General features: G+C 53.9%; 3 protein-coding genes across 3 annotated transcripts; 2 read left to right on the top strand and 1 right to left on the bottom strand.

Moving 5' to 3' along the window:
• Positions 1–61: 61 nt before the first annotated feature.
• Positions 62–2,749, top strand: BBA_04501 (C2H2 finger domain protein; the record flags this gene model as incomplete). Its single annotated transcript, XM_008599598.1, has 3 exons — positions 62–160; positions 268–659; positions 736–2,749. The coding sequence occupies 3 exons, from the start codon at positions 62–64 to the stop codon at positions 2,747–2,749; spliced, it is 2,505 nt and encodes an 834-aa protein (XP_008597820.1).
• Positions 2,750–3,286: 537 nt separating this feature from the next.
• On the bottom strand, positions 3,287–6,129 carry BBA_04500 (Glycoside hydrolase, family 31; the record flags this gene model as incomplete). The annotated part of the gene is made up of 2 exons (XM_008599597.1): positions 3,287–5,844; positions 5,901–6,129. 2 exons carry the CDS (start codon positions 6,127–6,129, stop codon positions 3,287–3,289), a joined length of 2,787 nt encoding a protein of 928 aa, XP_008597819.1.
• A 4,566-nt stretch (positions 6,130–10,695) lies between these two features.
• On the top strand, positions 10,696–12,198 carry BBA_04499 (delta endotoxin domain protein; the record flags this gene model as incomplete). Its single annotated transcript, XM_008599596.1, has 1 exon — positions 10,696–12,198. The coding sequence occupies one exon, from the start codon at positions 10,696–10,698 to the stop codon at positions 12,196–12,198; it is 1,503 nt and encodes a 500-aa protein (XP_008597818.1).
• Positions 12,199–12,506: the final 308 nt, after the last annotated feature.

The following is a 12,506-nucleotide window of genomic DNA, read 5'->3' as shown; positions in this document are numbered from 1 at the left end:
CTGCCGTTTGCCTTCTCTGCCGAGCTCCTCAGCCTGCTCATCACGGCTGCGCTTCCATCCCATGGAACCTGCTGGCAAGAGGCGTAAGCTTGCCCCAAAGCTCAATGCCTCTGCGTCGTCTCCTCCCGACGCTCACTCTGCGTCCTATTCTCAGAAGCTAGTACGTCTTGGAAGCCCTACCGCCCCGTCCTCCCCATCCGGTTCCCTACGTCAGCCTCGTCACCCTCCCTACCAAAACCTTGCCAGACTCGGCTGACAATTCTCTAGCCTCATCCCACTCACATAGTTCCTGATGCGCCTCATCACAGCCAACGCCACGAGTTTGAGGCCTTTGCCCGTCATCTGCACGATGCTGCCATTCTCATCAACCGTCAAGCTGCGCATTCCCGCGCCGCTTACACAAACGTCTCGGTCCTTCTCTTGGGTTGGCAAGATGACGCTGCCGCCATTGATAACATTCGCGCCCTGCAGCAAGTTTTGGACACTGATTACCGTTATCACACCCAAACATGGCAGATTCCCACCGTCGCAAACCCAAGCATAAAACTCGGCATGCAGATGGCCTCTTTTCTCGAGCATGCCCGACCAGATCAGCTACTCATCATTTATTATTCCGGTCATGGCTATGTTGGCTCCGATGGCCAACTTTACTGGGCTTGGTACGTCATCTTGACTTCTCACAGCAAGACGCAAAATTCACCTTTCCTCAAATTCATAGCTCTAACCATCCGATAGCTCTCCTCAGGACCACTCAGCCAGGTTGAGATGGGACGGAGTCCGCTGCCTCTTCGAAGACGCCCAATCCGACATCCTTTTATTGCTTGACACGTGCGCCGTTCCCGACTCCATCGCCTCCAGTCACGGCCTCAAGCAGGTCATCGCCGCCTGCTCTCCCGAATCAGCCCGCCATCCATCGGCCGCTTCCCGCGCCTATTTCTCGCCTTGTCTTACCACAGCCTTGCGCCAGCTGAGCCGCGCTCCTTCCTTTACCGCACAGCAGCTTTGCCACGAGATCAAGACTGCTTCCAACGCCCACTCCAGCTCATCGCCTCGATTTTCTTCGCCCGCTTCAGAGCCCCAATTTTTTACCATGACGCCTGATCAAAGTAAGCATATAGAACTTGCTCCATTGACAGAGCCCTCCGATGTCGCCGCCGCGCCAGGATCTGCCCGCCCTCGAGATGCTCCTCTCCCCCAAGATCCGACGCCTAGCTTGAATTTCGATGAAGCTCGTGTACTGGTGTGCACTACATTTGTTGGGGACGCCAGTCCGGACATGTCGGCATTCCATAGCTGGTTACGAAATACACCGCCCTTGGCCGCGCAAATCACCGTCGAGGGCATGTTCTTGGGTCCTCCCACGGTGCTGCTCATATCGATGCCCACCTCTCTTTGGGCTAATGTTCAACACGACAAGATTTGGTACTATCTCGGCAGCATCACCTCGCGCAACATGGTTTCTCTCTACGACAAGATGATTGGAGCATCCGCCGCAACCGCCGAAACAATGACGACAACAAGACTGGCACCCGTGTCCACCCCAACAAGTGCGACTTCTCGTCGAACCTCGGCTGCCCAGTGGCCTGCACCAGGATATTCTGTCAAAGGCGAACAGTCCGATGGCCAAATGAGCCCAACCGCTAGATTGTATCAGTCGCTGGCTGCTGGCGGACTAGGAATGAAACCAAAGGCCCAGGGTGCAGATTCTGCAGAGATGCAGGAAGCTGCTGAGCAGCTCAAGGCCCTCAGCCACGTCCGCCACCGCAGTGGTGACGCTTCTGCCAACACTTCTCCCCAGCGCGCTGCTCCGCCTGTTCCTATCCCAACGCTGCACCCGGGTTTCCGCAACTTGACTCGCTCAGAATCGATGCCCGTGCTGGACAGCGGCACAGGGTCTGCTGGTGCCAGGATGCGGCGCATGCTTGGCAAACCCGACATTCGATGCGCCCATTGCAGCCATGCGCCGTTTAAGGACTCTTCGTCCCTGAGAAAACATATTGCCGCAGCGCATACTCGTCCATTTCCTTGCGCCTTTTACTTTGCAGGATGCTACAGCACGTTTGGTTCCAAAAACGAGTGGAAGCGCCATATTGCCTCGCAGCATCTTTGCTTGCAGTACTATCGCTGCTCCATCTGCTCGCACACCACGGTCGATGGAAAAGGCAACGAGTTTAACCGAAAGGATCTTTTCACGCAGCACCTTCGCCGCATGCACGCCCCGCTCGAGGTCAAGCGCGCCCTCGCTAAAGGCGACAACGGCCATCAGCAGTCTGAATGGGAAAGCTACGTTCGAGAGATGCAGCAGACGTGCCTCATACAGCGGAGGCATGCGCCTCAGCGATCGAGCTGCCCCAAGCCTGGCTGCGCAAATAGCTTTGAAGGCCCGACTGCCTGGGATGAGTGGACAGAGCACGTTGGTCGGCACATGGAAAAAGGCGAAGGCGATAATCTCGGAGTAGACGAGATGCTCTTGCGGTATGCCCTCGACGAAGGCATTGTTGAACGCATCGACGAAGGCACATACAAACTCTGCCAGATGCTGGGCAGCGGCGGTGGTGGTCCAAGCCAGTCGGCGAGTCAAGGCGTGCCGGAAACGCACGAATCGCAGCTTCAATCTATGCAGAGCTCGGCACTGCCACCACCGGACGAGTCGTCGCAGCCGTGGGGTGTGCGGTCACTTCCGCCACTTCCGCCGCTTCCTCCTCACCCACCGCCGCATGACCGAATGCCGAATCCGCCACCAGAGTGATTTGCCGCATGACCGATTGCCGCATGACCGATTGTTCCATGACCGAATGCCGAACCCGCCAACAGTGATTTCGGCGATTATACTCATCAAACCATCTTGAGCGACTACTACACTCTTGAAAAGTTGTTACGCAAATTCCCCTCTTTTTCATGTTATACTGCATATATCTTGTTTATTGTACGCCTACCATCGGTTGGAATCTGTCGAATTACTATCGCCCTCATTACGCATTTACATTGGAGCGGTTGGGAAAGATTTTTTTCTTTTTGTCTGCTTTTGGATTTTCTTTTTTCAACTGAATATATTGTTAAGCGGCCTGGTCTTGCCGTATGAATTATTAGTTTTGCGTCATTACAATGAGGTATATAGACAGAGGCTCGAGTGTATTCTACAGCACTGCCATTTACATTGTTAGACATTGGACACCTCACATTCGTCCACTATGCATATACTACAATACCCCATGCTCATAATATCGTCGAGACGTATGTACATTTCCTTGTATTGTGTGTACTTCAACTACCAACTACTGAATAATTAAACCTTTGTGGTGCTCGCCTCGTTGAGTGAAATGTCCACCTTGACTGTCCGACTCCTCTTGCCCTCCTCTGCCGCACCCTTTTCCGCTGCCCTCTTTGTCTTGCAGTCTTCGCCCAGCACTGTCACCTTGACGATCCGCGGGAGCGCATCATCCACCGCAAACGTGCCATTGATAGTCAGCACGCCCTCTTGGTAAACAAACTGAATATCCGTCACGCCGCCCGCCTTTTGCGCCACCGACACGCCGTCATCAACGTATAGCTCGCCCTCGGCGCGTCCGCGCTCGTCAAGCGGCACGAGCAGCTCAAAGGCGCGCGTGCGCAGCTCCGTCGTGGTATTGGCCGATGCGGCGCGCAGCGGGACAATGACGCCCCCGCGGATGAGCAGCGGAATCGTAGTGACGTCGACATTGGAAAATGTGTGAGTGCGGCCGCCGTCGTTGTTACCACGGATGGCTTGATGCGTGTACCAGTCGTAAAAGGTGGCTCCCGCGGGAATGTACACGTTGACGCTGGTGGCGCTCTCTTCCGTCACGGGCGCGACCATGATGGCCGGGCCGTAAAAGAATTGCAGCTCCAGCGCCCACGCGGCCTGATCGTCAGGGTAGTGGTAAAAGACGGGCGAGATGCTTGGGGTGCCGTCCTCGCTAGCACGCCACATGGCCGTGTAAAAGTAGTCCATGAGTCGGTACCGGATATCAATGGCTTTACGCGCCGCGGCAGCAACGCTCTCCCAAATGTAGAATTCCTGCGCGGCGGTGCCGTACGCGTTATGGTTGCGGTAGAAGCTGTAAAAGGCGCCGAGGCTTGCCCACCGCGCGCACAGCTCCTCGGTGGTGTTGCCGCCAAAGCCGCACACGTCGGAGCCGACCATGTTGAACTGGAAGAGCGCGGTAAAGGCGAGCATGCCGCGGATGGACTCGCGGTACTTTTGCCACGTGGAGAGGTTGTCGCCGAGCCAGTGACCTACGTGGGCGCCCGCGCCAGGAAAGGTGCTCCGGGTGATGATGAGTGGGCGGAGGCCGGGACGGCGCGCGAGCATGGCCCGGTGAGAGGCGAGGGACATGAGCGCGCCGTACAGGTTGTGTGTGTCGTACATGGCGAGCCCGTTTTGGTGCATGACGTCGGTGTTGACGGTGTGATTGGAGATGCCGCCGTGGTCGGCGTTCCAGTCGTCCCTGTATGCGGCCTTGTTGTGGATGGCGTACTTGGGGAAGAGAAGGTCGCGATTGGGAAGACCCTTTTGATCGCCGGCAGCAGCGGCGGCGCGGACTGGGAGGATCAGGGAGTTGCTTCGAATGGCAGGCGCGACATTGGGGTTGGTGGCTCCGGCGTTGATGTTGTTGCTGCGCTTGCTGCTGTTGCCGCAGCCGCCGATCTGGAACTCGCACGGCCAGCCAGGAAGGGACCGGGGTGTGTCGCGGACGGGCGGTGCGGGCGGCGGGTAGCCCTCGGCGGCCGCGTAAGGATCATCGCAGGGAAAGTTGCAAGGAAAGTTGCTGGGCTCGTTCATGTCGATCCAGAGGGCGTCAATATCCACGCCAGCGTCCTTGTCAAAGAAGAGCTTGAATTCATTCTTCCAGTACCCATCGACTGTCTCGGCGAACCAGTCCGGAAAAACGGTGACGCCGGGCCACACAACACCGAGCCAGGCGGAGCCGTTTTCGCGGAGCAAGAATGCATTCTGCTCGATGCCGCGGTGCAGCGGCGAGTAGTCCTGATACGCGACGGCCGGGTCGACCATGACGACGTAGTGCTGATCATGATGGTGCAGATGCGAGACGAGCGCGCGCATCGAGGCGAGCGGGTAGCGCTCCGGGTCGAGGGAGAAGACGCGGCGGCGGTCCATGTAATCAATGTCGGTCCACATGGTCGCGACGCTGTAGTTGTGCACCACCTCGGCGACTTCAAAGGCGTCGCGGTAGCCGTAGCGGCAGTTGTGGTAGCCGAGACCCCAGTACGGCGGCATGGCGGGCGTGCCGGCCAGCGCGCCGTACTGTCTAGCCACGTCGACGGGGCTGGAGCCGGCGAAAAAGTAGAAATCCAGCACACCGCCGAGCGTGTTGTACTCAAGGTACTGCTGGCCAGACTCATGGTCCTTGTCGATCAGAATGTCCATGCCATTGGAGTTTAGCAGCAAGACGCCATGGGCGCCGCTGCTGCGCTGCTCGAGGTAAAACGGGTGCGCGCCATAGAGGTTGGCGCCGTTGGGGATGCCGTAGCTGTCCTGGTTCCAGAGCGTGCGGACGTATCCCGTGGTGTTGAGGCGGAACGGGTCCGAGTGCTCGCCGAGGCCGTACAGGTACGGATCGCGCGGCAGGGCGGTGCGCAGCCGCAGGTATTGCGTCTCAAAGACGAGCGGCGCGGCCGAAGTGTCGAACAGCACCTCGCCCGTGTCGCGCCGGAAAACGGTAAAGGAGAATGGCGAGGCCGCGTGCGAGAATTGGAGATGGCTCGCTGATGCGGACGACGTAGCTGATGACCGCGCAAAGACGGATTCGGGCACTTGGTAGACTTGATTGCCGGCATCCTGAATCTTGACGTGTAGACGGTTGTCTTTGCATCGCAGGTCAGTTCAATGGGGGCGGGCAAAGGTGCGGGAGTTTTCTTACCAGTCTCGTAGGTGACTTGGAGAATCAGGTCCTTGAGATCGTCGCCGTAGGTGTTGCATGCTTTGCCAGCGAGAGACAGCTCCGCCGTTAAGCCCGTGTCTGTCGTCTGAACGTTGGAGGCTGTGTAGCCGGGGCACTGCTCGAGCGCGCTGTTGCTGGTATTCTCTCGCGAGAGGACGCTAACGGCAGAGGCCAGCCCCGACAGTAACAAGCTTTTCCAGAATCTCATTGCAACAATTGAAATGGAATTTGCAGTTGCAGTGAGAGAGAGGGTCAGAGGTCCGGGGGAGAGGACAATTTCTTATATTCTTTACTCAATTCCCGGGCAGAGCCAAGAAAAGAAAAAGGATCTCGGTCCGACAATGGGACATTCCCCATCAAGACATGAGCTTGTGAGAAGTAAACAATAGACCATCGCCTAGAGAAGCTAGCCGTGGCTGTCATGATGCAGCATAGAGGAGTGCCGCTGCGAAAAAGGCGGAGACGCCGTGGTGCAGCTAATAATTGGCCGAGTTGCTCCTTGGAGCTGCCCCAGACGGGTCGGTCATCCGCTCGGCCCTCGCCCGTAGTGAGGGGAAAACGCCCATAATGAGGGGAAAAGATTGGGAATTTGCATGTTAATTAGTGGAGGCCGGCTTTTGCTTGTGCATTCGGGGCTGAAGCTGGCTTTAGCATCGGCTATTGTTTTTGTTGTGCCCTGGTTCGCAGTGACTCCCAGAAATGGTCCTTTCGAGGCGAAACTTGAAAGTCGAAAACAAATTACTTCATTCCAGCTGCCAATCTGGGACAAGCAGCTTTTTCATTCTTTTAGTTTAGTTCGCATGACGCTTGTGGGGAGGGGGCTCCTTACCCCAGACTTGTGGGCGATTTGGCACAATGTGGCTGGCGATGCTCCTGGTAGGGTAACCCCATTCTGGAGACTTGGGCAATCAGCCTGTATTCTGTGGGAGGCTATGACGAATCTGCGAGCTTGCGGCCTGCCTTGGTGTGATTTTAGTATGCTCCAAGTCTATCTTGATCACTGGCAAGTTAGATAGGATGCAAACAAAGCGAAAGACGTGGGCTGGCAAGCCAATTGATGACTCAGCAAGTGACACGTACGTACTACTCGTTCACAAAATCGTAAATTTAGTCGCAACTGCGTGCCATTCTTGTATCTACCTTATATGATGACGTCCCGAGTCGCATTTTTTGTCGGCTTCTGATCTTTACAGCGGCGATTGCTCCTTTTCTTCGTTACAACGGTAATCGCCCCTTTGAATTTTCTTTTTTTATTTTCACTTTCAAAAACATGCCACTCATCAGCCGAGATTCCGGCGGGGTTCCATTCAAGTGCCAAAGCAGGGGCCGCCCAGCGCCCCCAAAGAAAAACACGATTCATTCGATGCTTGCTAACCAGCCCTGCGCTGCTAGCAAAGGGCCGAGGGCCGACGATCCTGGCCAACCACCCGCTGGTAGATGATATAAGAAAAGAATTGTGTTGATATCATGGCTGAAAAAATTGCTCTGATGCATTCAATTGCCGAGCTCTTTGTGAAGCGCACAGCCCAGCTTGACCGCTATACCGCGTGACTCTGATAGCGAGCGTTGAAATACCCTTTGGCCAGCTGGTCAAAGGCCGCGGCTGCAACGTCGTACATTATTTCCTCTTTTATGCCGTGATCTTTTAGTTTTTCTCTTCTTTTTTTTTTTCATAGTACTAGTGACTCGTGACTCGTGTGGACTTTTTTTTTTTTTTTCTAATTATAATCTAGCCCTAGTTAATAGAGTACCTTTTGAATACGGGCGTCTTATATAACTGGAAGAGAAGAAAGAAAAAATCCACTATATATCTACATTTCCCTTAGATCTTAGTATGGCTTTTTCCAAAAAAAAAAAAAAGATTCATTACTATGAGCTACTATACTAGCTGTACCGGCTCTTGTACCGGCTCTTGTACTGGCCATCATACTGGCTGCTGTTGCATTGCACGATTCAAAACTCTGTAGCGCTGGCCGTTGACAGGGGTCGACTATTCAAGAATATAGCGCCGCTCCGATAGAATAGCTGGGACTCCTGAAAACGACAGAAATGTTTGTCTGCTCATCGACAGCTTGTAGCTTCTTGTGGCCGGCAATGAATGGCTTGCTCTTATTTGAGTAGTGGTAGTGTTTGGAAAGAGAAGACAGGAGCATAAGATACGATGCTGAAAAGCCTGCTTGTACCTCATGGTTATATTCTGGTTTTGGAAGACGCAAGGTGGTATTCAAATCAGGGCAAGCAGTGCTGATATAAAGGCTACCATCGTTATTGTGTGCTGATGTAAGAAAGTACCCCAAGTCGTGATATGTCGTGATGACTGGCGGTCTGGAGGTTTCAGGGACTCATCATGCATAAAGGGAAACTAAGCTTATTCCTCTCGGGCTATCAGGGTACTTGTTCATGACGCTCACGCTCTTAATCCAGACTTAATTTCATAAGAACGCCCCAACCCAGAACCTTGATATCGCGACTCACCCAACAATACAAGTGTTTTAGCTTTATCCCAATTACAGCTAGATTCAAGACAGCTTCAATGCGCAAGTAGCTTATTTTTGTTTATACGAACATGCCCTGCCCGGCCTGATTGTGCCGCTGGAACAGGATGCTTGGTGGGCTATCACGAATTGACAACGAATGAGATGTAGATGAAAATGCACAGACTTAGAGGTTATGGCCAGTGCGAGCAATAAACTTGTCGCGATGAGTTGGTAAATAATATAGCAGCAAGTTTTTGTAAGTCAGTCAGTCCATGCACGAGCTGGAAAGGTGACTTGACCAGCCTCGCGGCAGGCATTGGCGGGTTTGTTAGCCGATTGGCCGGCCGACTTTCGTGTCTGGCCCCACCCAGAACGGGGTGCTGTCAGCTTCATCCGCCACAAAAATAGGACTTCGATTTGCCATGAGAGCACCATCAATCGAGCGATTTTTTATTTTAATTTAAGAAAAAAATGAAAATTTTCTTTTTCTCTTTCTTGCAACGATTTTTCTTTTGGGCCTTGGTCATGGCGTATGTATGCTTTACATGGCTTCCGCGGACCAACAGACAAGGCACGGTGAGTGGAGCATGACTATAGTTACCCGCCGCAAACCATTATGCCGTGGGGGGTCTGCCACAAGTTCTAATTCGGGACTTGGTCCGGCCCGCCAGGGGCGCAGCCGTCGCCACAAGGGCTATCTATCTGCCGAGGAAACTACAGAGGCCAAGCCACTTTGACTGGCCCTGAAATAGACCATAGTTCGATGTAGAGTCATGCAAGAACGATTTTTTTTTGGGGAATCGAAACTCCACAATGGCCGTATTTCCCCCTTCTAGAACTGTGTTCTAATCTTCTATGCATCTCTAATTACCCCACGTGGACCGGATCGCTGTTGCAGAAGTCAGGGTGAGAATGAGTCGCGCAAGGACTAGTCTCCGGCGATTGTGATTAATACGGAAGGTTGCTTGAGTTGGCCCCTTGCAGTAGTACCAAGGCGCAAAAGATCTGTTTTACACGAGAAGCGCCGGAATTTTGCGAGAGGTTGGCTACTTGGGTGAACCGCGGATGCGATTATTAGGGTTGTTGTGACAAGGCGATCTACGTAGGCAGATAACGATGCATAAGAATACTAGCATCAGCTAAACGGACGGCATTGAAACGCGCCTTACTATATTTTTGATGACAGTTTAGTTCGCCTTGAGCTAATTACTCATGGAATAGAGCTAAGAACTCTTAAATAGCAACACCAGAGAGCTCTTTATGGAAGTCAGGTACGTTCCGAGGTACGTCGGATCTAACTAATCGGCGAGCAAACGTATTTGGTCGCTGATAATAAGAGCACATTGATATTAAGTCACATGGCCTGGCGCCAATGCCGGGGGGGCCGGGGGGACCGGGGGGACCCGGGGGGTGCCCAGGGGGGGTGCCCGGGGGGGTGCCCGGGCGGTGCCTGGGGGATGCCGGGGTGGGGGGTGCCCGGGCTGATAGTAAAGTTGAATCAGCCTTAATCAAACGATGATGGGGTGATTGAATTCGTAAAATAGCTAGATTATTGTTGCATAGGCCCAAAAATGGTTAGTGTCGTATTAGACAACGCAAAGAGAATTATGTTTAGCATATGCTTGGTAGTTGGCCCTAAACCTGTCATGTTGATAGCCCGATTACTATAGGGGCAATGTCGTACGCATGCTGCGCATTCACTGCAAGAAAGTATATTCCATCCCATCTCTTCCTTGTTGCGGATAATCGGCCCGGACTAGTACGCGATTCGAAGCCTTTTCTTCGCCAGTCTTTTGCTTGCGCCACTGTGAAAGACGTCCCTGCGTCGCTCAGCCCAAGAAGGCGAAAGCAAACGCAAGGCTGCAGGGCTGAGCGCATCCGGGTAGGCACAGACACCTGCCTATTCCAGAACTGAATCGAGTCAGGAAGCTGGCAGAAAATATGGAGGTCTGGTTAATGATGCCGGATGTATACATTCGGCAGTGAAACTGAACGAGGTCCGGAACGGTCCTCACGGTACACGCTGTTTACGCATCGCATCATGATACGGTCATGCCGGACAACAATGTGGAATGATTCAGCGAGCAACAATATGGCCGTATGATATTCTCACGAGGAGTTGCTCCTGAACAAACACTTATAAAAGGCCTGGTCTCTCGACTTGTTGAAAATGATTCTTCACTCCAAAGCAACAGTCTACCGCTCACTACAAAAGCAAACTCACAATCTTTACTCTCCTATCTCACAATCTTTCTTCAAAGACAAAAAACCCCCTCTTTTCCAAATACTTTACAAAAATGTCTGATCTCAAGTTTGACGATGAAGCTGCCCTCAAACTCGCCGGCGCCGCGTTCGACGCTGCCAAAGGTGGTGTGTCCATTTCGGCCTCTGACGGCAACGCCATATACTCTTACCTCTTTTCCGTCTTTGCCATCGGCGTCGGTCTGATTCCCGGCGCTGGACCTCTCCTGGGCAGCATGTGTGGTCTTCTCGGCGCCGTCCTGTTTCCCACCAAGGAGGATCCCAATGCCGTCTGGAACAGCGTGCGCCCGCGGATTGAGGCCTTGATTGGCGAAAAGTTAAAGGACAGCCAGGTGAAGCTGCTAGGCCAAAAGGTCAAGGGCTTTGCCAACAATATGAAGGCCTTTACCCGCGTCTTCCACGACTTTGAAAAGGCCACGGGAGACAACAAGGCCAGGCAGGGCGAGATTCTGCGCACCCACCACACTGCCTTTTTGGCAGTCCTTCAAGCAACCATTCCCGAGTTTCAGGGTGAGGACTATGCTGTGGCCGCTCTCCCGCTCTTCACCCAGGCCGCCAGCATGCACCTCACGCTCCTGGCTGACGGCATCCGCAACGGAGAGGCCTGGGGATTCACCCAGGACTACATCAGCCATAACCTGCAGCATGATTTTGACGAGCTCACCATGTCCTCCTCCAAGCGCGTCCGCGCCCTCCGCAGCCGAGACGAGACATCGCAGGTGGACGCCCTCAAGGAGTGCATCGCCGCTGGCGAGGCCGCCGGCTGGGACCAGGTGCTTCTCGACACCTGGAGGGAGGCGCTTGAGACCCTGTCCAAGCCCACGGCCCTCACCAAGCGCGCAACGATGACGTATACTGGCTACGTCAAGGAGTACTACCAAAAGGGTCGCGGGCTGGTCAAGCCCTACACTGCCAACTGGTATTCCGGGGACAGGGGTGCGGCCGAGGCTCTGCACTTCAACGCCCTGTCCGACTACGACGCCGAAATGATCAAGCACGTGCTCACCTATGCTGAGTTCTGGCCGTACCTGGCGGGTAAGGAGATGCCCGACTCGGCCAAGCTTGCGCTCGACCGCGAAATCTTTTCGGGCCCGTACGGCCGCTACACCAAGAACGCCCCCTGGAACATCAAGACGCCTCCTCCCATCAAGCCCCGCCAGGCCAACATTACCGCCATCAAGACCCGTCATTGGGATGGCATTGACGCACTGCAGGTGCAGTACGGCGGCCAGTGGGGCCATCTGTTTGGAGATGCCAACGGCGGCGTAGAGGCCATGGCCAATTTGGCCTTTGACGAGTACATCCAGTCCATTGATGCCCGGTACGGACAAAAGCTCGGCCAGTTGACCTTCTTCTCCAACAAGGACAAGACCTATGGCACGTACGGAAAGGGAGTCAACGCGGGAAATCATACCCTCGTCAAGCATGAAGGATTCGGCCTCAGCAGCATGACCATCACCAACTGGGAAAAATCCATCCCACCAGGCACCGAGGGCATCATCTTTGGCTTCAGACCTCTGCTTGCTACTCGCGGCTAAGCCACATGTGCAACTTTGCTATGCGCGCTCGCGCCATAGCTAGTCAGCGACTCATCAAGACCGATATGTATACGTGTGCCAAGATAGAAGAACATCTCCACTAGATTGCTTGAATACAAATGATCATTCTTCTGCATGGAATCTTGCCAGTGAATCGAAACAAACGTCTATTTGCCAATCTTACAATAGTCTCGACATTAGCTTGGCGATCGAGGTATGATCCACGGCGAAATGAGATTGTTTCCCGACTCTGCTGCTTACGACAGCAAATAGTGAATGGGCAACGCAAAAAAAAAAAACAAAAAAAA

This window comes from Beauveria bassiana (genome assembly GCF_000280675.1).
Source record: "Beauveria bassiana ARSEF 2860 unplaced genomic scaffold BBA_S00010, whole genome shotgun sequence".
Classification (NCBI taxonomy): domain Eukaryota; kingdom Fungi; phylum Ascomycota; class Sordariomycetes; order Hypocreales; family Cordycipitaceae; genus Beauveria; species Beauveria bassiana.
This window is presented reverse-complemented; position numbering and strand designations above follow the sequence as displayed.